The sequence below is a fragment of the Diceros bicornis genome, chromosome 35 (genome assembly GCF_020826845.1).
Source record: "Diceros bicornis minor isolate mBicDic1 chromosome 35, mDicBic1.mat.cur, whole genome shotgun sequence".
NCBI classification, from domain to species: Eukaryota; Metazoa; Chordata; class Mammalia; order Perissodactyla; family Rhinocerotidae; genus Diceros; species Diceros bicornis.
The window spans coordinates 20,022,177-20,048,280 of record NC_080774.1 but is presented as its reverse complement, the minus strand read 5'-3'; the positions used below and the strand labels follow the sequence as shown (position 1 = coordinate 20,048,280).

The 26,104-nt window shown below is 51.6% G+C and overlaps 1 protein-coding gene across 1 annotated transcript in view; it reads right to left on the bottom strand.

Annotated features, from left to right (window-relative positions):
• The window catches only part of MYO18B (myosin XVIIIB), a 230,162-nt gene that overhangs the window by 170,006 nt on the left and 34,052 nt on the right, over positions 1-26,104 (bottom strand). Inside the window, exons 12-13 of the mRNA XM_058532289.1 lie at positions 5,086-5,259; positions 1,773-1,863 (exon numbers count right to left, since the gene is read on the bottom strand). Of these exons, the coding sequence (XP_058388272.1) occupies positions 1,773-1,863; positions 5,086-5,259 (265 nt within the window). The remainder of the gene's footprint in view (positions 1-1,772; positions 1,864-5,085; positions 5,260-26,104) is intronic.

Genomic DNA, 26,104 nt, shown 5'->3' with positions numbered 1-26,104 from the left:
GAGTAGGATAATCCCAGGGGCTACGGCAAGAATCAGAGGAGTTGAAGTGTGGAAAGTGCCTCCTATGGGCTCAGCAGGCCTTCAGGAAATCTCCTTCCACCGGGCCCAGGGTGCGGAAATGACTTGTTTAAGGTCATACGGCAAATTAGCTATAAAGTTAGGACTAGAGCCTCCTTTTCTGTCTAAGTAACTCATTACAATAAAAAACAATTTTGTTCAGTGCCTCAGTTTACAAAGTTCTTTCAGTCCGTCACCTCCTTGGATCCCCTTGATGAATCTGTCAGAGTGGACAAAGCAGGGATTATTCGCATCAAAATGCAGGAGTTAAGCAACTTTGGAGATAGTCCCATGTGGGCTCTAACCCTCGCTCTGCCACAAGGGGCTGTGTGTCCCGGGAGAGTTGCCTGACCTCTCTGAGCCTCAGCCATGGAAGGGTTAATGGTGGAGCCAGCTCAAGGACGGTTGAGAGGTTGGATGTGATAAGGCATCCGTGCTCTGAACACGAGGCCGGCCGCGTGGTAAGTGCTCAGGAATGCTACCTGAGGTTATCATCATCAGCAGGATCAGCTACAGGCTTTGGAGGGCCCTTAGCTGAACCTGAGCTCTTCTCCGTTACTTACTAAGGTTTTCCATCTGTAAAATGGGGCCAAGATTAGCCACCACATAGACACGCATGAAGATTAAGTCAGTTCATGTTCAGAAAGCCAGACACCTACTGGGTGCCTGTGAATGATGGAGTAGCGGGTACCGTTATCATCAATACACTCATTTCACGGATGCGGGCTCAGGGACCAAACCGTGCGGCAGCAGCCCTGCTGCTGAGACAGCCTCGCCCGCCAGCAGCTCATTTCCACCTCTGGTACTCCCTCCTCTAAGCACGCGAGACCCCCTCGGTTTCTAGAGAATGTGTCTGGTCTGGATGGCAATTACCCCAGCAGCGAGAGCAGGAGCTGATTCTGCATCCGCGGTGACGCTGGGGAACCCCGGCTGCTCTGCTGCTACGCACGGCCTCACCCCCTTAGCAGCTTGTCGGAAGCCTAATCATGCCTCCTGCTTCCCCAGAGGAGGGGGAAGCCCTTGCCTGGGCTTGGGGTCGGCCCCACTGGAACTGCTTTAAGATTTCCAAGGGCGGGCTCGGAGCATCATTCATGTTGATAGAAACAAAGGCTCCAGCGCCGGCAGCCCCGCAGACACATTTTAGAGACACGTCCCGGCCCTCTCCAAAATCTACCCTGGTTGCTTCCCATTCCCAGTAGGAAATTTTAGAAAAATAAATGAATGAGAGCAACGTGATGGGTTATTCAGGGAAACTTGAAGATACAAGGTGGGAGTACAGCAGGGCATTCGCATCCCAGCTCCACCTCTCCGTGCCCTAGTCACCTCATTTGTAAAATGGGTTGATGTGACTATTAAATGATACAAGTCTGGTCACACAGTGAGTGCAGGCCCTAGCCCTGAGTAGGTGCCCCCAAATCGTTAGCTTGTACTATTGGTATTTTATGATTGATTAGAAAGAGTTATTTACACACACGATTTCTTTTAGTCCTTGCAGCGATGCTGGAGGAGAGAGCTATTTTACAGATCCAGAAGGGGAGGTCAGAGGGATGAACCGATTGCCTTGGGTGCCCAAGGCGGAATTTAAACCCAGCACCATCTGGTTCAAAAACCCACTCTCTGGCTCAAAAAACCCCACTCTGCTAGACTGCCCACGTTTGGACTCCTTCATGTGCCTGCAAAGAGCTGCCTTGTGCCGGGGAAGAGGCTGCCGTTACCTGTTGATGAGGGAGACCACGGCGGCGAAGAGCTCCTGGTACAGGCCCGAGGCCATTCCCTCCACACACTCCGCACCCGTCATCTTGAGGCCTGGAGCGAGAAAGAGGGAAGGGACCAAGGACATCACTGCAGAGGCTCACCACCGGCCTCAGAGAGCCCCCTCCCTCACACACATCCCCCCACTGCTGAAATGACGTACCCATGTTCTTAGGACCAAGAACAGTGTCTTATCAGGACCCACAGGATCCTGAGTAACCTGGCTCTCACTTGTCTCCAACATGCTCTCCTGCTCATCCTTCAGCGCCCAGCCCAATGTCACCTCCTCAGGGAAGCCTGCCTTGACCACCACCCCACTGGGCCTATTCTCAGCTCTACCTTGCTTCTTCTTTTTAATTAATTAAATTTTTATTGAGGTATTGTGGACATACAAAAAGCTGTACCTATCTACTTAATGTACACATTCTGCTGAGTCTGAAGATAACTATATGTCGCTATAGACAATGCCATGATATAACCATCACCTCCAAAAGTCTCCCCTCTCCCTGTTCGTGTGTGTATGTTTATGATAAGAACATTGAATAAAAGATCAACCCTCTTAAGAAATGTTGAAGTATGCAATACAGTTTTGTTAACTGTAGGGACTATGCTGTACAGTAAACTGATTCATCTACCGATCAGCTTATCCATCTACTGATTCATCTGCTCTCTGGGACTCACTCATCTCACATGAACGAAACCATGTAACTTTGATCAATATCTCCCGTATCCCCAGCCCTCCAACACCCGGTAACCGCCATTCACTCTCTGCCTCTATGAGCTGGACTACTTTAGATTCCTAATATAAGCAGGATCGTGTAGTACATTATTCAGCTGCAAAAAAGAAGAAATCCTGCCATTCACTACAACATGGATGAACTTGGAGGACATTATGCTAGGTGAACAAAGCCAGACACAGAAGAACAAATCTACCCCACTTTTATAGCACTGACCACAGCGGATCTTTACTGGTTATTTTATTAACTATGTCCCCCACCCCAGGCTGGCAGTGCCCTGGGGATGGGGACGGTCTCTGGGTTTCTTGGCTCTCGAATCTCCAGGGCCTGACAGGTAGTGGGGACTCAGCAAATGTCTGCTGTTCCCTCTTCCTGGAGTGAAATTTGGCAATTTTATATCAAAAGCCATCAAACGTTCGTATACTTGGACTTAATAATTTCACTCTTAGGCTTTTATTCTAATAAAATATTCAGACAAACAAAGATTTCTGGGGACATATGTTCTCCCGATTGTTGATTAAATTGGGCGAAAATCACTTTTTCGAGACAACTCGAATATCCAGCAATAGCAAATGGTTAGATAATTTGCAGTCCTCCGTATAATGGAATGCTGAAAGTCAGGTAGAGAAGAATGCCGAGTGAGATGGAAAAGCGCCCACCTATAATCTTAGGAGGAATAAAAAAGCTTAGACAACTCTTGTTATAGTTGTGGTCTCAATTTTGTTTAAACACATACACACGCATTCATTGGTCCCATTAAAATAGCCAGGCTTGATGAGGATGCATTGAATAAAGTGGGGTGAGGAGTGGGGGAAGTCAGATCACAAATCCTGACTCTTAGGTTTCCATCCCCAGAACTGGAAACACAATTTCCAAATCTGCATGCACTAGTGCCTAGAGAAATAGTTGTGCTGGTACATTCCAGGCAGCCTGCTGCAGCCCCAAAGCATTTCCCATCCCTCCTTTAATTCCACCCCCAACCTGGGCCGTTGCTAGGCAACCCACAGCCTCCCAGCATCTCTGCTGGTCCCCTGCCTGCTTAACATCTACCCTTGAGACCTTGGCCTGAGAGGTTGACTCAGCCTCACAAAGTGGTGTGTGCACGTGTCTGTGCTTGTGTGTGCGCGGTGTCTGTGTACATTGGTGTGGGGTCTGTATCTGTATACACATAGGTGGTATGTGTCTTGAACATGTTTGTGAATGTGTGTGGCGTATGTATGTGTCTGTGCATGTGTGGTGTGCATCCATGGGCACGTTTGGTGTTTGTGCCTGTGAATGCATGTGCACATATGTGCCTTGTGTGCATGTGTCTGTGCACGTGTGTGGTGTGTGTCTGTTCACATATATGTTCGTGTGTGTGCCACGCGTCTTGCACATGTGTGTGGTTGTGCACATGTACGTATCTGTATATGCATGTCTGTGTGTGTGTGTGTGTGTGTGTGTGTGTGTGTGTGTCAGAGAGGAGGGGTAACCACAGCAGAATACAGCTCACACCTGGACCTGGAAGGCCAGTGGAGTCCCAATGACATCAGCCACCAAGCCGTAGTCCCTGGAATGTGGAGCAGCTCCCAGGATCCAAGGGGCCTCTGAGAGATGTGCCCCCAAAACACTACTCCCAGGCTCTGCGGTCTCCAGGAGAGCTCCTCTTAGAGAGTTCCCGGAGACCCCTGGGCTCCACGTGATCCCTCTGCCCTCACCTCTGCAGCCAAGCGTCTGGCCGGCAGAGGCTGCAGGCGCAGGACCCAGCAGACCCCACTCCAGCACGTGCAGTTCAAAGCACCCATTCCTCCAGCTGCTCAGGCCCAAACCCTAGAAGCCGACCTGGTCCCTCGCCTTCCCCCAGGGCCCACGCCATCATCTCTGTTTGTAAACTAGACATTGAACGTGTCCCCCTCGTCCCATCTCTACCACCGCGTCCCTTGTCCCGCCGCCATCATCTCACCAGGGTGACGTGTACAGGTTACTAAATGGTCTCCCTTCCCCCACTCATTCCCCAGTCTTCCTCCAGGCTGAGCTTCACGAAGAATAAGTCAAATCATGCCATTCCCCTGCTTATGCCCCTCCATGGCTTCTCATCTCGTTTACAGACATTTCCATGAGCTGAGCCCCACCTCGCTCTCCAATCTCCTCTCCTACTATGCTCCTAGCCGCTCCAGCCATCCCAGCCTTATTTCTGTCCCTCAAACTGGAAGGTCAGTATTCCCGCTACAGAGCAGAGGCCCAGCAAACACAATATCCAAAGGAAAAGGGTTGGTCCCTTGACACTGCCTACGATGTCCCCTCTCTGCAGCACAGCGCCCCCTGCCGGGTCTCAGCAGCCTTCGTGATGGCTGGACAGAGCCAACTACTTGACCACAAAAGCACCCGTGCAGGGAGGAACCACGCCCGTTTCCACCCACAGGGGCTTCCCTTGCACCTAGGAGGTCCACATATAGTATGACCTCATTAAATCCCTGATGAACAGGTGAGAGAATGCTGGGGTGCCCCAGGGCTGGCCCCGCGGGGCCCCTGCCCACCCGGAACGGCAGCCGTGTGGTACCTGAGCTGGTCTCCTCGTCCTCGGGGCCCCGTCGGCCTGGCCCGCACGTCACTTGCTCGATGATCTGTCGCAGGTGGTGCTTGAAGGTGGCCGTGTTCAGCTCCTCGTACTCACAGCCCAGGGCCTCAGCCGCGTGGTTTGCCCACTCGAACCGCATGAACTGCTTCCGGCCCACTGTGCCAGGGACAGAGCAGAAGTATGGTGGTGGGGGCCTGGGTGTGGCGTGGGTGGGCGTCCAAGAGGACCTCGGAGAGTCTCGCCACCTCCCGACCTCCGGTCCCCACCCTCAGCAGGAGCCTGAATAATTGCCCAGGCCTGGGCCCCTGAGCCACGGTCCCTGGGCAGGACTCACGTTTCCCAAGAGACACCTTTATCCTACTTTCTTGCCATGTGCATTGTTCCCTTTCCGAAAGCAGTTAAAATGATCACGGGGAGGAACGCTCTAAATGTGGATTGGGGAATGGTTAGTAAAAGTAGGATTTATCCACCCACGTATCTGTGTATCTACTCATCCACTGCCCACTGGCACCCACCTACCTATCCATTCAGCTACCCACCCAGCCACACACCCAACCGTCTAACCACCCATGCATTTCTTCAACACGTAGTTATTGAGCCCCTGCGATGTGACAGGCACTGTGTCAGCCACCAGAAAATCAATGATGAGCAAGACAGACAAGGTGCCTGTCCTCACGGAGCTTACAGTCTCTTGAGGGACTGAGACAATCAACAAGTAAACAAATAGATAAGAGACTCTCAGCGATAAAATTATAAAGATTTTTTTCCCCTCTAAGGAGAAAATAAAACTGGGTGATGAGATCAAGAGAAGTTGAAGGAGTCGCTATGGATCTAGGGCAGTCAGAGAGGGCTCTGTCTGAGGATGTGATATCGGAACTGAGTTATGAAAGGTGAGAAGGAGCTGGCCACAAAAGAAGCAGGAAAGAGCTTTAGGGGTAGAAAGAAGAGGCAGTGCAAAGGCCCTGAGGCAGAAATGAGCATGATATGTTAGAGAAATGCCAAGAAGACTAGTGAGGCGGGAATGTAAGGGGGGAAGGGCAGTAACCAGATGAGGTTGAAGAAGCAATGGGGAACCACCCAATGGATTATTATAAGCCCATTTAAGATCAGCAACAAAGACTCTGTACGACGCAGACGATCCTTACAGTCAAACATTAAATGAAAAGCAAACTAGAAAACCACACCATAGTATGATGTAACTGTGTAAATCATTCTAAACTGCTATAAAAAATAGTAAAAAGGAAATATATCCAAATATTAACAATCACAGCTGGGTAGAGGGGTTCTGTATTTTCCAAATTTTCTACAGAGGTTGTGTACTAATTTTGTAATTCAAATAAAAAAATGAATGACTTTTATTAAAACAAGTAACAGTGCCATCCTTAAATAATTTTTTCCCATCTCCTATCTTCCCATAAATGTGTTTTATTCTTTGAAATAAGAATCACAGCTGCCAACAGATTTCTCAATCCACCAGAAAGAGATCATGAGGGTCCAATTCTTCAAGCAGACATCTTCAAGAATCTGCCTGGTTTAGGGAAAAATTGGAAATCTGGAGAAAGACTATCTGGGACTTTGACACTACCCAAGGACGAGGAGCTCTGGCTCCAGGTCACCGGGGGGCCACAAATAGCCACTGCTTATTGAGATCCTACATGCCACTTAGCACTGATCACCACAAGAACATCATTTTATTACACATTCTTACAGATTATTCCCATTTTAGAGATGATGAAACTGAGACTCAGAGAAGTGATATGGCTAATAAAAAAGTCCTCCACTTTTAAAGTGATGATGATGGTGATGACAACAGTTACCACCCATTGACCCCATTTTACTCAACATGTCATCTTTGTCAAGCTCATGGCTTTTGGAGTCACAAAGCTTGCATTAGAGTTCCAGGCGTGACATGTAGAAAAAGCTCAACATACGATAGTTGTAGTTTCTTCTTATTATTAAATCTTCACAAGAGTCCTAGAAAGCAGTATTATTCCCATTTTATAGATGAGAAAACTGACTCAGAGAAGTTACCAGAAATCAGACTGATACTAAGTGGAAGAACTACTATTTCCCCAAAATCAGTCTTTCAAATATCACTTTTAGGAAATGTACCATATCCTTGTGACCCTACCTTGGATAAGACTTTTTTTCAAATGGACTGCCTATCTTTTTCACCTAAATAAATACCTTGCAAAAGGCAGTGTTATAGCACGATCTTAAATGAGAAGCCATTTGCTGGAGGAGGTCATCGAGAGAAAGTGACCGCTGGTTGACCTGCAAGCTGGCCCTGGTGATTGGAGGCCCCTTCCCCCGGCCTCTCCTTGAAATGTACATTCCGCCCACCGTTCCCGCAGTGGGAGCCGTTTTCAAAGACACGGCCTGGAGAGTAAGGTGTTGCTGAGACCATCTGGACCCTATACGTGACTGAACCCAGCGAAGGCCTCTGTACAAACTCGTAAGATTCTGGCCGGCGGACGCCGAGGTCCACTCATCTTGCAAAGTTCCCCTGCTTATTAAACCTGCCACACACCAATCTGGAATAGTCCGCCTCTTTCTTCCATCTCTCCTTGCCCTCTGTGTATGGCGGCCAGTTTGCAAACCAACACCATTATCACTTGTCACAAATAGAAACAGAAAATAAACACAACACGAGCACAAAAATATCATTAGTTTCTAACTAGATACAGTTACCTGGGAGCCTCAGGTCTGCTCTCTCTTCATTAAAAAGGGAGATTAGCAAGTATCAGAGAGGGGCGTTGATGGCTATTAGCACTGGGTGAGACTTCCTTCTTCCTGGGCTGGGGCTTGAAAGTGAATTAAATAGGAGACAACGTTCTAGGTGGGGATGTCCTGTCCCTCTGCTGCCCCATCGACCCTCCACTGCCACTCTCTAAATAGTCTCTCCCCCTCCACCTGCGCGGCCCTTCTGCAGCCCCACCGAGCTGGGGGGAAGGCGCGAAGAGAGCTGGCAACGGCTGTTTCCGAAGAAGAGCAGTGAAGGGACTCGGCCGGACTCTCGCTGCTGCCTGACGTCAGGGGGATGTTCCCAGGGGCCGCTCGGCAGCCTGCTGCTGGTGACACACAGGAGGTCCACAGTCAGCTTTGCCAGGAAAACCCATTTCTGCTCCCAGCTCCTCGAAGGCTGGCGAGTGCACAAGACCCAATGCCGTGGGTTCCTTTTTGTTTGCTCAGACATGAGAGAGGCCAAAGCCTTCTCAGTGGAGGCTGAGAACCCTGAGGGGCACCTGAGGCAGGGAGAAAGGGAAGTGGACAGGAGCGTGGACCTTGGACCAGACAGGATCTGGGTCCAATTCCCGTTTCTGCCGCTCCCGGCTGTCAGTCTTCGGGCCAGTTGCACAGCCTTTTTGAGCCTCGGTTTCCTCGTCTGTAAAATGGAGTCATAAAACCCCAAACACCTCTTCATAGGGCTACAAGGTCGTCTATCCAGCGCAGAGGTTTGTGGAATGGATAATGAATGGGTGCACTTCAGATGCAGGTCACACCCCAGGGATTCTGAGCCGGCTGAGGGCATTTCTCCTCCATGGAAAGGTGGACACATGTTGGGCTCAGCACCTCCCACCAACCTACCCCAAATCCAGAGACAAAGCTGTCCTCGGAATGCCACCAAGTTTGGAGATTCCAGTACAAGTGATATTCCTGTACACGATGGCTCCTTCTTCCACAAAGCCATCATCTAACTGGCAAGAACAGCCATGGAGCACCGAGCATGTGCTGTGTACCAGGGACTGTGTTCCATGCTTCCCCAGCCTCATCCCCTTTACCCTCATAAACCCCTCTGAGATCATTCACAGATACGGAACAGACCGGGTGAGGTCCAGCTTCTTGTCCAGGGTGGAACAGAGAGTGAGCGGCAGAGCGAGCTCCCCACCCTCGTGCGCTGAGGACTGTGCAATAGCCCCTGCTGTTCTGCACGAGCAGACGTCTGTATGGCCACTGCTCCACCCGGAACAGAGCTGGCACCAGGAAGCGCTCACTAAACATTTGTAAAACGAGTGACTAAATGAAGGAAGAAATCGACGAAGGAATGAACGTTTCTCGCTGATGGAAGCCCTGCCCACTTTCCCTCCCTCGTTCTCCAAGGTTTGGGAGAGAGAATCTCTGTGTTCCCCTCTCCCCAAGGGACCAGCCTTCGGAAGCTTAGAGCAGCCTTCTCTAACAGGAAAGACCAAATAAAAGATAAAACAACAGTGAGAGAGGCAGAGACACACAGAGAGGGAGAGGAAAGGAGACAGAGATGGAAACAGAGAGAGAGGGCGCAGCCGGCTCCTCAAAGGGTGCTTCTGGGGGATTTGTGGACTTTTCCCTGCCCCCGGCCCACTCCAGTGGGAATCACACAGTCTTCCAGGTGCCCACCAGGACGCAAGGAGGCTGTGCCCAGAACAATCCCAAAAGCTAAATGCAGAAATCATTTCTGGCGTGTGCATTTCGCCCCCAGCCATTCTGCTGGTTGCTGGTGGGGAACAGGAGCCCGGGGCTGGTGCGTCCGCGGTGCGGCTCTGCAATGGGCTTCACACGCAGGACATCTAGGAATTCTCCACTTTCTCTGCGAGCATCACTCGGGACACGTGATGCTGATCGGTAGGAAAGGCTCCCTGGTACCCACCTGTCACCTCTCCTCCGTCTCACCCTCCCAAGAAAAAGAATCAGAATGCAAATACCTAAGAGTATTACAAAGGCAGCCTTAACGTCATGACATCAGCCAGCAGCACGTGCTGTACACCTACCCCTTGCCAGGCATGAGCTGAGCTCTGAACACGCACTGCTTCATTCAATCCTCCTGCAGCCCCGTGAGGTCAGTATTAACCCCACTCGACTTATGAGAAAACGGGGCCTCCGAGTGGGTGACTCTCCAAGGTCACACAGCTGGTAAGTGGCAGAGGCAGGATGTGAACTCAGGCCTCCAGACTCAGCACTCAACGCCCTAACCACGGCGCGGCACAGAGGGGCCTCCTCTCATGAGGGGGCATCGTCCTAAAGTCAGAGTCGAAGGTGAAAGATCACAAGCCCTTAAAATTACCCTTGAGAATCTCTTAAATTGCCCATAACGTACAGTGTGGGAGCATGTTTCCAAAAGTCCAATACAGCAAGCTTTCCCTCCAGCGGAACACCAAAGGAAATGGGGGGCTTGCCTTTAGGGGCCACGACATGCAAGAAAACATGTGTCTGTAACCACTAGCCTCACATTCGCCTTTGTGTGTACGGTCAGACTTATACAAATACAGTCCATGTATGAAAGACTATGCACTCTTGAATCTGTTCTGTATTTAAAAATTAATTGCAAATACCAATTCTATTGTTATTCTTAGTGACAAATGGTCCGTGCATCTCGCCATGGCCTGGAGGATGCACACCTGAGTGTGTCCACACTGAGGGGGGGGATGGTTTTGTGACCTTGGCTGACCTCCCAACTGCTTTGCAAGGTCTGCAGGCTGAGTGTTGCTAAGCCTGATTTTATAGTAGAGGCCACCGACACACAGAAAGGGATACTGTCCTGCCTGAGTCACACAGCGTGTAAATGGCTGAGCTAGAACTTGAGTCCAGGCATAGGGTTAGGGGTGGCTCTGATACCCCCACATCTCCCGTTTAGACTTAGCTTGAGCATACACATGGGCTGTAGGTCAAGTCAAAAGGAGACTGGAACAGACTTCAGATGGCAACCTGGTGGGCAGACCTGGAGCCGAGCTGTCACTCCTCCACCATATACCCCCACCCCACCCAGGGGCTGTACTGTGCTTCCTACTGCTGAGGGTGTTCTCTGGTGCTGCACTTGCTCACGTGCAGGGCAGGTTGGGAATGCCGGGGAATTAACATCCCCAGCCCTCAGCCAATGCCTGAAAGCAATGCCCTTTAAGTGGGGTACCTCAGGTGCCTGCTTTCTGCTGCCCCCAAGAGGTTTCTAGCGGGATAGAGCCCCAGGTGCCCACAATGGTAGCTGGCCAGATAAGACACCCTTCGGGGCTGCCTTCCTCCCCCACTTCCCTTCCTCATGCCCGTCCCAGTGCTTCCTGGGATCCACTCCCGCACAAAGGTCCTGCCCTTGAACTCTTGTCTCAGCAGCTGCGCTCATTCCAGGTGCGGAGGCTCAGAGAGGGCCTCAGAGGCTGATCACACTTAGCAAGGTTGGGTTTGGTTTTCCCTTCAGTTATTGAGGCCAGGAGAAGGTTCTCTGAAAGGGAGCTGAGGTCTCGGCACTCTGTTCTTTCTTTGCACCTTTCTATTCCTCAGAAGCCATCGGCACATCTGCAGTGAGGCCTGGCTCCAGCCAGCGTGCTAGCCTGGGCAGGGCTAAGCCAGAAAATCTCCAGGTGGCAGAACCGCTGTGGAGCAGGGCAGAGTGGCCACACAGCTGGGGCTCAGAGCTTCCCAAAGGGGCTCCTCCCAGTGGGCATTCCCTGGAATGTTCATCAGTGCCGCTGGGAAAAAATGAATCCTGTATCATATCAATTTGGTCATTGATGAAACAAGTTTCTTATCTGCAGGACTTCTCAGAGCCTTTAAAGGACATCTTATTGATCTCCAAGAAGGAGAAGTTCTGTTCAGACTTATTTGGCCTCAAAATGCTTTTATAGAGTATCTTGCGGATCTAATGTCCCAGGAGATACTAGTTTAGGAAATACTGGTTTAGCTGAAAGAGCTCTCAACGAACCAGGTGACCCTGGGCAAATTGCATCACCCAAGTCGCTTGCCCAAGGTCACTCCATCGTAAGAGGCAGGCTGGGATTTTGAACAGAGAGAACAAACAAAGGAGAAATGAGAGAAAGAAAAAAAGGAAGGAACAAGAGAAGGTAACGGAACTGCGGTTCAGAGCTGCTCAGACCCACCTGCAAAGGCGGATTTTTCCCTTTACGCTCAATACAAAAAAAGAGAGAGAGAGAGGAAAAAAATAACACGACTGTTTTTGCCCCGTGCACCATGAGTTCAATTGCTATCCATTACCGTGGCCTCCTGCGTTTGTTAATAACCAAGTTATTTCTCCTTCCAACAATAGCCACGCTGTTCCTGAATTACTGGACTCATTGTGACTTATTTATAATGCCAGCGCATCTGGTTCACATGTCTTCACACAGAGGTTTACAATTCGGAGGCCCGTGAAGAAGGAGGCCACCCACAGGGAGGAGATAAGCTGTAGATGCTACAAGAAAAGGCAGCACTCTGGAAACACTGCCTGGGTTCAAATCCCACCTCCACCCCTTAAAGCCACACGATGCTGGGAAAGTCGTGTCACCTCTTTGAACTTGAGTTTCTCCTTCTGTAAAATGGAAATATATCCCAGGGAGTTCTGGCGATTGCTTAGCACAGACTCTGCTCAACAAATATCAGCTCTTACAGTTATGATCACACTCTGAGATTTCTGCCCAGGGACATCCAGTAAAGTTCTATTGTTGGGATCATGGAAAATGCAATCCTCTAAAGGCCAGAATTTCAAGTCCCTTCCTGCTTCTCATGGCTCCTGCCTGTCCCTGCTGCCCCCAGGTGCCATGTAGCCCCACAAACCTGGACATATTGTTCCACCTGTCTGGCTTTAGAGAAAGTTGCCATCTGCTCCAGGGCCTTTGCACAGTTAGTGGTCCTTATAAGGCCTACCCAACAAGCCATCTAGAAATTGATGCTGAGTTGCTCATGATCCAACATGAATCACTGCCCACACTCTGACAGCTGGAAAGACAACTCGTAGACCACTCCCAACGCGCTGGGGAATATGAGTGGGCATTCTGGAAAAGACGGCTTGCTGGACAGAACAGTTGGGGCAGCATCAGAATAAACCCAGTAAAATGGGCTGATTTCCTGCAGGACTTCTCAGAACCTTGAGTGTGCCAACGTGCATTGGGAATTTACAAGAGAAGGGGAGTGTGGATAGGGGCCTCCCAAACTAATTCGATCAAGAGGCTGGAGGGGAAAGGCTGGCATGGCGTTTTTGGGGTGGTGGGGAATTGTGGAAAGAACCAGAGGCTGGGCATCTAAAGACAGTTTCAGCCCGGCTGCAGGATCTCGAACAGGAGATCTCACCTCTCTGAGCCTCAGTTTCCGTATCTGTAAAATGGGGCAGTTCCTCTCCCAGCGGGTCATTTTAAGGACGAAATGAGACACTGGATGTGAAGCTGCCTGGGAGTGTCCCCAGAGCGGATGATCTGAGCTGAGGAGCAGAGTCATCAGGGAGACCTCAGCAGGAAGGCGCCCCTCAGGGGAACTGCACGAGCAAAGGCTCAGGGGTGGGACCAGCAGCAGGTCCGTGAGCGACTTGCTGAGGCCACACAGCTGGTGAGGCAGAGCCAGGACCAAACACAGCCCGGGGTGGCCCCCAGTCCAGTGTTCTTTCCACATTACCTGTCCGTCACCAAGGCAGGCCGCACAGGGGTCACTCAACCTATCAAACTGTCCCCTTTGAAGCTGTTTCCTGGGCCCCAAGGAAAGCCCACAGTAGCTGGTGTTTCCCGAGTGTTCACTGTCTAAGCACTTAATCTCATCAATGCAACAACCATAGGAAAAGTTATGATTACTAATTCCATTTCTTGATGACGCCATGGACCATGCAACATAGCGTGGCATAAAGAACAGGGGGAAAGGCTTCAAAGACAGAACTCCCCAGTCTAAAATTGGGCTCATCTCCTTCCCAAGTCCATGACCCTAGATAACTTACCGTACCTCTCTGAGCCTCCACTGACTCATCCATAAAATGGGTATAACCAATCACATGGGGTCATGAGGATTAAATGGAAAAATCCAATGCAAAGCATTTAAATCATGCTTGGCAGAGAGTGAATTCTCAGCAAAGAGTAACAGTCAATAATTCCATCATTGTCACAGCCATCATTGTCATTAGCAGTGTGGCTGTGCTCAGTCTCTGAATGGTGAGTCCAGACATTCACAGCCGAGGTCTCACCAAGCCATCGCTCTCTCCCCTCCAAGGATAGGTTAACAGTGTCTCTAGTGATCAAGGCTAAAAGGGACCCCAGAGAGCAGCTAGTCCATCCCCACGAGGTCAGTCCTTTCCCCTCTCTGAGCCTCAGTTTCCTCATCTGTACAATGGGATAATAGCACCTAGTCCATGGAATTGTTGAGATGGCCAAAGCCCTTCAAATATAGTGCCTGGCACAGTAAGCACTGGATAAATAGCAGCTGCTGTTATTATTTAGGGGAAACGGAGGCCAGGAACAGGGGAGAGGCTTTCACAGGGCCCCCTAGCAAGTGAGTGGCTTAGCCAGTCTGAAGCCTGGTCCCCCAGGTGTTCCATTCTCCCCACCCTGCCCTCCCGAGGCACAGGGCTGCCAGTGCACACTGCCTTCCAGCGCCAGCCACTCAGGGTTCTGTGGGTTTTTTAATATAATTGTTTACATCCCAAAGCAGCCATTCCAGCTTAATGAATGAACTCAATATGCTCAGAAAACGCAGAATAAATCCTTGCCTTGGCCCAGAATAGGCCCGGCTGCACCAGCTGTCAGGCAGAGAGCCAAGCCACCTGCTGGGGCAGGGCAGAGGAGGCGGGGCCTGCGGCCACAGGGAGGCAGGTGGGTGGGACAACGCCCAGGAGAGGACAGGCCCCGGGGGTGCTGGGTCCAAGGACAGATCAATGAAATCTCCAGGCTATGGGGCCACGTGGTAACCCTCTCTTAATCACGGCCCTTAGGTTGATGCCTTGTAGATGTGAACACGGAGGCCCCAGGCCTTGCTCAGGCCTCCACACCTTTGCTTTCTCAGGTTCCTCTGCCTGGAGCACCCTCCCCAATTTCTTCCCCGTTGTGGAGATTCAGCTCAAGGGTCCCAGGCCCTAGGACCCCTTGGGGGAGGCTAACTACTCTGGACTTTGGGGGTCTCCTGCCTAGAATTTTCTCTTGGCATCACCAGTGCATTTGTCTGCATCTATCTCCCTTGATTAAACTGAACTCTTATCTTGGAAAGTGGGGATGGTGTCCCAGGGCAGCCGAGGGCCTGTCTTCCAATAGGTGTAGAGAAGAAGACACGAAAGGGAGAGAGAGGGAGGGCGTGGAGAGAGAGAGAGAGAAGGGGAGAAGGAAGTGAAAAGGAGAGAGGAACGGAAGACGCAAGGGAGGAAAGGAGGATGAAGACGAGGAGGGAGGGAGGGCAAAGAGGAGGGGCCGAGCAGGATGGACACACAATGGCCCAGGAGCCTCGCTGTGTGACCTGAACAAGTCGCTGCCCCTCCCTGGGCCTTGGTCCCTGCCCTGCCAAAGAGAGGCTCAGGCCTGCCGGTCTCAGCCCCTTCTCAGCACGTGAACTGCTGGCTGGGGGCCTGGCCTGGGCCCCGCAAGAGTGTTCACGGGGCCGGGCAGGGTGGCCATCCTCCCCGGCCTCTGCGATCACGCAGGGAGTTCCCCCGGGCAGTCGAGGCTGGGGAGGTTGAGTTTGCCATCCAAGGCCCTCTGCAAAGAGGCTGTCCAGGCCCAGACCGCAGCTGTCCTGCTCCTCAATGACCCTTGACGTCCCTTAACCCAGAGCCTAAAGAAATGGGCAGGGCTGGTCCTAGCCTGCGGGGGCCCAGACACCAACTCCAATCAGCTCCTGGGAAAAACGTAGCGGAGGCGCGTGTACTCTGCGCTCTGAACACCCTGTGACGAGGGTGCATCCGTCTCACTAGGGGCAGGAAGCAGCTGTGAGTGTGGGACAGGGAGGGAGAAGCCCCTCGAAGTTGGAGGGGAGCGAGGCAGAGGGCTGCGCCTCATCGAGGAACTGCTGGATGGGGCCCTGGCTTCGGCCCCTTGGAGCCCTGCAGTGAGCTCAGAGAAGCAAAGAGACTGGATGGGCCAAGTGTCCATTTTGGAGTAGTGGACAGAGGTGGTGTCCCCAAAGTGGAGGCCACGGGTCCATTTGAAAATGCAAAGCCTTCCTCTGATCCCCAGTGACACAGTGCACAGCAGGCCGAAGGTCCAGCTTTGTGCCACTTAAGCTGTGTGACCCTGAGTTAGTGACTTAGCCTCTCTGAGCCTCGGCTTTACCACCTATAAACAGAAATGATAACAGCAGTACCTACCCCATAGGCTGTGAGGGTTAAATGAGCCAACCTGTGTATAAACACCCAAGGGAGGTGAACTGGGCTGCCTTCATCCAGATGTTAAACATTGAACACGCCCTCTGACCCAGCAGCCCCACATCCAGGAAACCAGGCCTCCAAAATGCTCAATCAGGTGTAGAACCTCTACGTACAAGGATGTTCAGGGTGGCGTTGTTTATAACAACTACAAGCAGGAAAAACCCTCAAAGATCATCAGCTGGAGAACTGTCACAGAGATGGCGGCCCACCCGTTCTGGGCAAGGCCCTGCAGTCAACAAAGAGAATGAGGGACATCGCCATGAACCAGCGTACAAAGAGGCAGAAGACGCACTGTGACATAAAAAAAGCAGAGAGCGTAAAGATGGAGATGGTGTGGACCCATTTGTGTAGAATACACACGGATGTCAGTTTCCTGGGTGTGACATGTACTGCACTGGGTACAATGCCACGCTTGGGGGAAGGGGTCATGGGACTCTATGTATTGTTGTTCCAACTTCCTGTGAGTCTATGTTTCAACTCAAAAAATTGAAGGGAGGGGCCGGCCCGGTGGCATAGTTATTAAGTTCACACACTCCGCTTCGGCGGCCCAGGGTTCGCAGGTTCGGATCCCGGGTGTGGACTTGTACACTGCTCATCAGGCCATGCTGTGGTGGCGTCCCATATACAATATCGAGGAAGATGGGCACAGACGTTAGCTCAGGGCCAATCTTCCTCACCAAAACAAAAAAAAGTTGAAGAGGAAAAAAAACCCAGCCTGTTAGGGCAGTGAAACCAGCCTGCGGGACCCTGTCGTGGTGGAATATGACATTATACATCTGTCCAAACCCGACCAATAGACGCCACCAGGAACGAACCCTGACGCAAACTAGAGACTTCAGTTAATAACAATGTGTCAATATGGGCTCATCCGTGGTAACAAATGTCAACTTTATGCCTTGACAATGGTCGTCTTTGAGAGCAGAGGATCTGGGGGGGTGAGGAGGGACCTTTTTATACTCTATATTCTTCCATATTGTTTCTATTTTTTATAAGAAGACAACTTTCCAGTCGTACTTCTGCGTTTGTTTTAAAACAATAAAAACAGTTCACGAAGTGCTTGAATATAATAAGGTCACGGCTTTGTGTTGATGGCAACATTGTTACTTCCCACTAGCCTTGTGCGCATGGGGTCTGCCCCAGCTTGGGGAGCGCCAGGCCACCTCCTCCCTTCCTTGGGGGGACTGCCTTGGCTGCTGGATGTGGGGGTGTCCCAGCAGAAGGCGGGGGCTGGGCCCTTGTCATTATTGCTATTGTCTCTCCTTCCTGCGTGCCCCTCTGGGCTCCCCGGCTGACGGCCCCATCCATTCCAGGCCCGACATCTTCATGACGGCAGGAGGGCACTTGCGGGCTGACTGGCACCTCCCTTCATCACCCATCACGCGGCCCCCCCTCGGGTTATATATGGGCCTGACTGCATCATATATCAGGCCATGGGGTCAGCGGCATGTAGACTGGCAAATTTAGCGAGAGACAGATAAATTAAACCTCCCGCCGGCCTTCAGGGCAGAAGGAAAGCAACGCAACACGTCCATCAGGGCGGGCATCGCTCATCTCTGTTGCTATTTCGGATTCTGAACATTGTTGTCATTTTTGTGAAGTAATGAGGGACAGCGGACAGAGTGACAAACACTCTCAGCCCTCCTAGGGAGAGCTGCATCGTCTCTTACAGCTCCGGGACCACAGGGATGGAGAGGATTAAAGACCAGCCCAAGTCAGCCCGTGGACTCGAGCTTCGCTGGGGAAAACTCCTCGGGACAGTGGACAGATAGTCCATTACTAATAATAATATCAATAGTAATGACGACAACAGAGCTTTTCATATTCAAATTAAATAACATAAGCCTCCCAAGAACCCTAGGAGGTAGGCACTGTTATTATCCCCAATTTACAGATAGGGACACTGAATCTCAGAGATCAAGGGCATCACCGAGATCATGAGGAGAGCCAGGATTGAACACAGGTCAGCCTGGTCCCAGGGCCCACGGCCCTAGCCTCAATTCGGAGCTCTGCTGCCTCCATTCTGCTTAGAGGATGACCTTCCAGATGGAGGCACAGAGACTGGAGATTGGAGGGTTGGATGGAGATTAGACAGAGCTGAGAAGGAGCCCCGAGGAGAGAGGTGGAGGTCCGGGCAGCCAGAATGCGCCCAAGGCCTGGGCCAGGCGGGCAGCCTCGTGGAGGAGAAGGGCAGCAGCTTTGGGGGCAGACAGACACTGATTCCAACCTCGGGTCCACCCCCACATGAAGCTGTCTGACCATGGCAACGTTACACAACCTCTCTGATCCTCAGCACCCCAAACCACTAACTGGGAATTCCTTCCCTGCCCGTCAGGTGAGAATTAAAAGAGAGATTCCAGGTGGAGTGACCCCCAGACCTGGGCTGAGGTGCAGAACGGGGAGACTCCGGGAGGATTTTGTTCATGGAGCTCATTCCTGGGAAGAACGTTGTGTCTGATTTTAATCTCACTCAGCCAAGAGGCTCTGAGACAGAGAAATTGTTTCTTGCTGCAAAGAAGGCACAGAGTTCATCCTTGATTTACTCTTCGGTGGGAAGAGCGTCCTTAGGGGGCATCAGAGGATTGGGGCGGGGGCACTGGTAATAAAAGCAGAGAGCAGAAGTCCCAGGAGATTCCTCTTGCCACCTCGGCAGGGAGCGGGAAGCATGGCTGTGGGACTCCGCAAGCTTTGCTGTATCACAACTTACAACGGCCAGACCCTACCATGTGCCCGGCTCTGTGCTAAGCCCTTGACATACAGCATCTCATTCATCTGCGTGGTAGACCTGCAAAGTCACTACTCCTTTCCATCCCATTTTACAGGCCAGAAAACTGAGCCTCTGAGAGCTTAAGTCACTTGCTTGAGGCCACTGTAGCAAAATACGGCCTCACCAATACCTCCCATCCTACACATTCTAGAACCTCATCACTCCCCCATCCAGGGGTGGAGTCTAGATTCTCTGGCCCTTAAAGATGTGACATGCTTATAACCAACAGAACGTGGCAGAAGTGATGCCTCGTGATGTCGAGGCCAGCTCAGAAATGATGATGCAGCTTCCAAGTTGCTCTCCGGAAACTTGTGCTTGGAACCCAGAGGCTGCCATGCCACGAGGAAAGCCAGACAAGCCCACATGGAGAGACCAGAGACCACACGAAGAGAGGGGGATGCCCGGCCAGGCCCAGCACCAGCCACCCTCTGTCGGCGGCAACCACGTGAGAGACCTTAAGCCAGACCGCCCAGCAGAGCCCTTCCAAATCGCAGACCCACAGAAGCCTCGGGAGAGAATAAAATGACTGTTGTTTAAGTCGCGGAGTTTGGGGCTGAATTGTTACGCAGCCTGGTATCTGGACCAGCCACAAGCTGGCAAGTGTTAGAATCCTCACTTTAATTTGAGCCCAGGTCTGTGTCAATCCTGGCTGCTCTGACCACTACCCTGCACTGGCCCTGGTCCACAGGACCTTCTGCTAAGCTGTGGAGAGAGCACTGGACTGAGAGTCCAGAACTGGATTCTGGTTCTGAACCTGGATTCCAAGCCAGCTCTGTCCAGTTCCAGGGCCTCAGCTTTCTCTCCTTCCTCACTCTCTCCTCATCAAGCGAGCTCCAGAGAGCATCGCTTTGCTGCTGTTTGAAGGACGCAGGTGCCAGCTAATTGTTCCACGAGCCACTTTTTGCCAAAGGAAAGAAAAACAAGGTTGGATGAACGGTTGCCTGATGGCTCCTGAGGGATGGCCCCAAGCCATGAGCCTTGGTTAACAGCAAACCAGCCGCGATGTCACACCACCCAGGGTTTTCTGCCTGCCATGTGGAGCCAGCCCCCGGGTCCCCCCCCTGGAGATCCACCATGGAGACACGATGCAGAAGGGGGGCTCGGCCTCTCTGCCACCATAAGAGATTTCCTAAAACCCAAAGGCCACTGTGCCTGGCCTCTTCAAAAAGCCTCTTCATAATGAGCGAACTAAGGCAGGAGCCACCTGGCCTGTCCATGGGAGGTGGCCCAGAGTCGGAGCATTATTGTCATTGTGACCTTGGGTAAGCCCCAGATGCTGTATGCTGCCCTCATACACAGTTAACGAAAGGCCAAGCTGAGATCTGAACCCAGGACTGGCTGACTCCAAAACACCCACGTCCTTTCCTTGCTACATCCTGGGGAAAGGCGTCCCCTCTGACTTTGAGGCTGCCCAGGGCACCACTTATGACAGGGTGATCCAGAGCCACTGCAGAGAGCCAGCGTCCTGGGATAAAAGACAGCATGTCACAGGTGTCTTCTATCGAAGGGACCGAGAGGCGGGTGGGGGAAGGTCATGGTGGCAGAGCCCTGCAGGAATTCAGGGGTCAATGGGGGCCTGATGGGACTTCAGGGGAAATGGGGTATGATCCCCTCGAAAGAGGCTCCGAGGAGCCCCACAGAGTCATGCCGGGGCCGTGCGTGACGTCGGTGTTGAAGGCTCCCTGGGGAGAAGCTGAAGGGAGCAGGGCCCATGAGCGTGCTGGGACCACATGGCGACCTGAGGGCCTGGCCCCCTCAGCCTGGGACCACCCTGCATGTGCTCAGTGGCCTTTTATGAGGCAAAAACGGGATGGTGTCTTTTTAAAGCAGGAAAAAGGGGAAGAAAGTTTCCGGAAGAGAAGGAAGAAGTCACAGTTCTCACAGTGGGAGGAAGAAGCCGACACTGGAAAGCAAGTCCCCGGCCTCAATCAGGACTCGTCACATTTTCCACCTGTGCCCCTTCAGGTGGACGCAAGACCCAGGGACCAATGCTCTACATGCCAGAGGTTACTGGTGGGGGCACAGGGCTTGGCACCTGCAATAAATATGTATTTGGTCTTTGTCCTGGTTCCTGGCACAAAGCTCCTGAAACCCTTGGAATCTCCATAGTGAGAAGAGGATCTTTTGTGTGCTATTGAGATGACTGGTGTCTGGGGGGCCCTAGAGAGCTTCAGGAGGGGGGCTGGTCTCCAGAAAGACCAAGGCATGATTAGAAGCTTGGAACTTTCAGGGCCCCTCCGGCCCTGGGAGGGGTAAGGGGTTGGGGGCTGAGTTAATCACCAATGGCCAATGCTTTAATCGATCATGCCTACAGAGTGAAGCCTTCACAAAAAACTCTAAGTGCCGGAGTTTGGAGAGCTTCTGGACTGACGAACACATGGAGATGCTCGGAGGATGGCCTGCTGGAGAGGACACAGCTCTCCCCACATACCTTGCCCTCTGCATCTCTCCCATTTGGCTGTTCCTGAGTCATATCCTTTATAATAACCCGGTAATAGTAGGTAAAGTGCCTTCCTGTGGTCTGTGAGCTGTTCCAGGAAATTACTGAACCTGAGGAGGGGGTCGTGGGAATCCCCCAACTTAATAGCTGCTCAGTCAGCAGTCCAGGGGTCCCAAACTTAGCACTGGGGTCTGAAGTTGGGGGGTCTTGTGGGGCTGAGCCCTGAACCTGTGGGGTCTGTGCTAACTCTAGGTGGTGTCGGAATTGGACTGAATTGTAGGACACCCCGTGGGTGTCTGGAGAAACAGAGAATTGGTCGGTGTGGGGAAAAACCCCACACATCTGGTGTCAGAAGTGTGAGTAAACACAGTTCAGAGTGCCCCAGTGACAAAGTGATGTCACCATCACCCTCCCGGAGTCTGTGAGGACAGAAGCAGCAGCATGTGGAGTGAGGGAGGCAGGAATTGTGGCCCCGGGGGTTGGGCTCAGAGCTTGGTGGACCAGGTCCAAATCCCACCCCTGGCTTTAGCTGTGTGCCCTGGAGGATGCGGATGAACCTCTCTGGCAGGCCTCAGCCTCCTCATCTGTATAATGGGCCTCCTAATAGTTCTCACCCTTCCAAGGCTATTCTAAGGCTGTGACATCATCATGTCTGTAAGCTCTCAGCACAGTGCCCAGGAAAACAAGTCAATTCTCCAGCAGGGAATGACCCTAAGGGCCCGTTGCAAAGTCTAGGGCAGTGGAGCAATCGTTGCACGAAGACCAGCCAAAGTTCTGAAGCTCACTTCTGGAACATACTAGCTGTGTGACATCAGGCAAATCACATACCTTCTCTGAGCCTCTGTTTTCTAATCTATCAAGTGGAGATGAAAGTAAACACTCAGGAAGCCCCCATCATGAGCCAAGTCCTGTGCTCCCCACGTTTTGGCACTGATGCATTTAATCCTTACAACAAGCCTACACAGTGGGTACCATCACTAGCCCCATGTTACAGAGGAGGAAACTGAGGTTCAGAGAGGCCAAGCCAGGACCACGCCCAGCAGGCTGACTCCCAACTCTTGCCCATGGCACTCTCCTTCCTCACCAGATTATTGCGGAAATCTAATCAGATCCAAAGGCATCAGAGAGGGACCAGTGCTTTGAAACCACCAAATACTAAACCGACATTAGCGGCGGTGGTTGTTATTGCTATAACAGTTCAAAAACCCTGAGTCCAGTTCTAAGGCCCCAAATCTCCCCACTGGGGCTGATATGGGTTTTCAAAAATAGGATCAGGGCTCTCCAATAAGCTAAGGAAGCCAGGCGCCCCGGGAGGAGAGAATCATTTTAATGGAAAAAAAAAAAAAAAACGATTAATGGAAATGATTCTTAATATATTTCAAAATGATCTGTTATGACACAAAGCAAAGACATTTATATACCAGTTTGAAATTCTTAATTGCTGATTTTAGAGCAACCTATTATGAAATCTTCCAAAGCAGAATATATAGTAAGTAAATCATTGGGCAGACCTCCCAGGCAGACTGATGGCGGCTCCTAAAATAATTTATAAGGTGGGGTGGGGGGAGGCTGGGAGAAATTATTGCCATAATCATGTATTAATAAAATATTGATAAATGTGACTTTCTCTTTTATCATTACAGGCGGCTACAGGTACGGGTCAGGTCCCGGATCCCCCATCAGAGGGGGCGTCCCACGTGCCCCAGGAGGAGAAGCTCACGTAGCAAAGTTCTCTGGTGACAGGGCAATAGGCCCGGGGGCTCCTCTAGCCTCTGTTTTGCCACGTCAGAGGCAGAAAGGGGTCAAGTGTGACAGTGGAAATCAGAAGGCAGTGCCCCCCCGTCTGCAAGACCCGGTCCGTTCCTGGGCTTTGCAGAGTCTGGAGGGAGAAAGTCTGAGTTGAGTGCAGCCAAGAGGCAAGTGGCTGTGCCCCCTTGGGAGAATCACCTAACCGTGGCTCAGCAACACTATCCTAGAGCCACCTTCTACTGATGCTACTGATGACCGTCCCATCACCCCTCGCCCTGGCCATCCATACGTGCCACCCCATAAGCGCCCCTGGCCTGTCACTGTGGGCACCTGTCTGTTCCTCTCTGCTCTCTCTGGCTGCAGGAGCGTGCTCAGCCCACGGGGCAGCCTGGAGGTGCAGCAGGTAACACCGCCACCCAGGGAGAAGCGGAGGTGGTGGATAAATATCCCGGCTTCCTCTCCTCGTGGGTAATACAACCAGGAGGCATGTTCCTCAGTCGCCCGGAGGCCCCCAGCGGGACTGAGCCCCAATCACCTAGAGGTGACCCGCTCATCAGTGTACCCTGTATCACCTGCCTCTCCCTCCCTGTCTCACTCCCCAACCGTTGCCTCCTGGGATCCCTCCCCAATAATCTAAGTGCACCCAAGTCTTTGTCTTCAGGGGAACCCAGCCTAAGTCAGCTTCCTCTTCCTCATCCCATTTAACCCTCCCATCAGCCCCATTCTTAGCCCATTGAAAGAGGAGGCCACGGAAGCCCAGAGAAGTTTAGTTCGGAACCCTGGATTATTGCACTTAGACCTTCTGAGCCTCAGCTTTCCATTCTGTAAAATGGGTTTGCTTCCTTCCACACATCCCCAACCTACAGACATCCATGTCCCAACTCTGAACCCTCATGGCTTTCCTGTCTGAACCATGCAGTCACACTCCAATCCTGGTCAGTTTATAAAACTGGCTGATGGCGTCAACTTCAGAAGTTTTAACTGTCCAAATGAAACAACAGACTTACAAGGAGGGACTCTGTCTCCACAGCCTCTCAGCTCCATCCCTCTGCCAGGTCTGGGCAGAAAGTAGATGCTGGCTCATCTCAGGGACTGAGGTGTGTTATGGGCTGAATTTCATCCCCCCAAAGTTTGTATGTTGACGTACTGACCCTCAGTACCACAAATTGTGACTGAATTTGGAGATGGGGTCTTTAAAGAGGTAATTAAGGTAAAATGAGGTCATATGGGTGGGCCCCAATCCAGTATGACTGGTGTCCTTATAATAAGAGAAACTAAGCACAGACAAGAAGGTGCCATCTTCTTGCCAAGGAGAGAGGCCTCAGGAGAAACCAGCCCTGCCGGCACCTTCATCTTGACTTCCAGCCTCCAGAACTGTGAGAAAGCAAATTCCTGTTGTTTAAGCCCCCCAGTCATAACAGCCTCAGGAAACTAACACATGCCCTGAAATCTACACATAAACCTCTTGGTGGGGGGTGGGTGGAGTACACAAACCCTACAATAAGAACCTTTAATCTGACCCAATTCTAGAATTTCACATCTGGGAAAACTGAGACCAGAGAGGGAGGTGACTTGCTTAAGGTCACACAGCAAGTTGGGGGCAGAGCCGGATTCCTGACATCATCTCTCTGGTTTGGCTGGGTGTGAGGACGATGGAGGAGTTTCTTCAGAACACAGCGAAACAGTTAGGGAGTTCAGAGGGACAAAGACCCCCGAGGGCTGACACCTTCCATGGGGATGGTGTAGAATAGGGCTGGCCAACTTCCTCTGTAAAGGGCCATATCGTAATTATTCTCGGCTTTGCAGGCCGTATAATTCTGTCTCAACGATTCAACTCCGCCGTTGTCGCAGGAATGTAGCCATAGACGTGTAAATGAACGAGCGTGGCTGCGTTCCAATAAAACTTTAATTATGGACACTATAATTTGAATACCAGATAATTTTCACAAGTCCCAAAATATTATTCGTATATATGTTTTTCATCTAATGGAAATGTAAAAACTATTCTTAGTTTGCGGGCTGTACAGAAGCAGGCGACAGGCTGGATGGAGCCCACGAGCCGTAGTTTGCTGATCCCTGGTGTAGACGAAGCCGGATGCAGACGTGGGGATTTCGAACTGGTGACTAGAGCTCGGCAGGAAGAGAAATGTCCCCCAGGCTGGAGATGGGACCGTGTTCTCACAGCCTGGTGTGGACGACTCAGGCTGGTCCCAGCGACCAGGAAGCTGAGCGAGAGGCGTCACAGTCCCGTGAGCAAAACGGTGGTGACGTCCCCACAGCCGAGGTGCTGAGCACGGCCCAAGGCTGAGTTTTGGGAAGGCCAGTGGCATTTGTTTTTTCCACATTTGCCCGGTCAAGCATGTCCGTCCTTGGCTTGAACCAACTGTGGAATCCCCACTTATGTCTGACTCAGCAGAACTTCCAGACATTTCCAAAATCAAATCAGTGGGCCAATGCATGTGGCTCAAATGTATGAGAATCAAAAGAATGGGCCACATGGCCCACGAGTGTAGGAATGGCGGGAATGACGTGCCAGCATATTCCAGAAGAGTCTGCTGCCCCACAGAGGAATGGCCCGGAGTCGATACACAGTCCCAGAGGACAGACCTCAATTTACACGTGTTCATTTGACACGTAAGTTCCAACTCCAGAACTATACGTTCTGGGCCCAAAGGAAGCCACTCGCTTCTGGAAAGAGCTAGACAAGGACACAATCATAACACAAGGCACCGTAAGCCCCATGAAGGCAGGAACCACATTGTTCGTGATCCCTACTATCCGCCCAGGACCTTTTACAGCACCAGAAGAGATGGCAGAAGGGGCTGGGAGGTGAGGAGACTTGAATGCCAAGCCAAGAAATTTTACTTGATTTAGCAGGCAAGGGAGAGCCTCAGGAAGATTCTAAGCAAGGGAGTGGCACACTAGGTCTATGTTTTAGAAAGGAGCCCAATGGTCACAATGAGGACAGACAGAAGAAGTG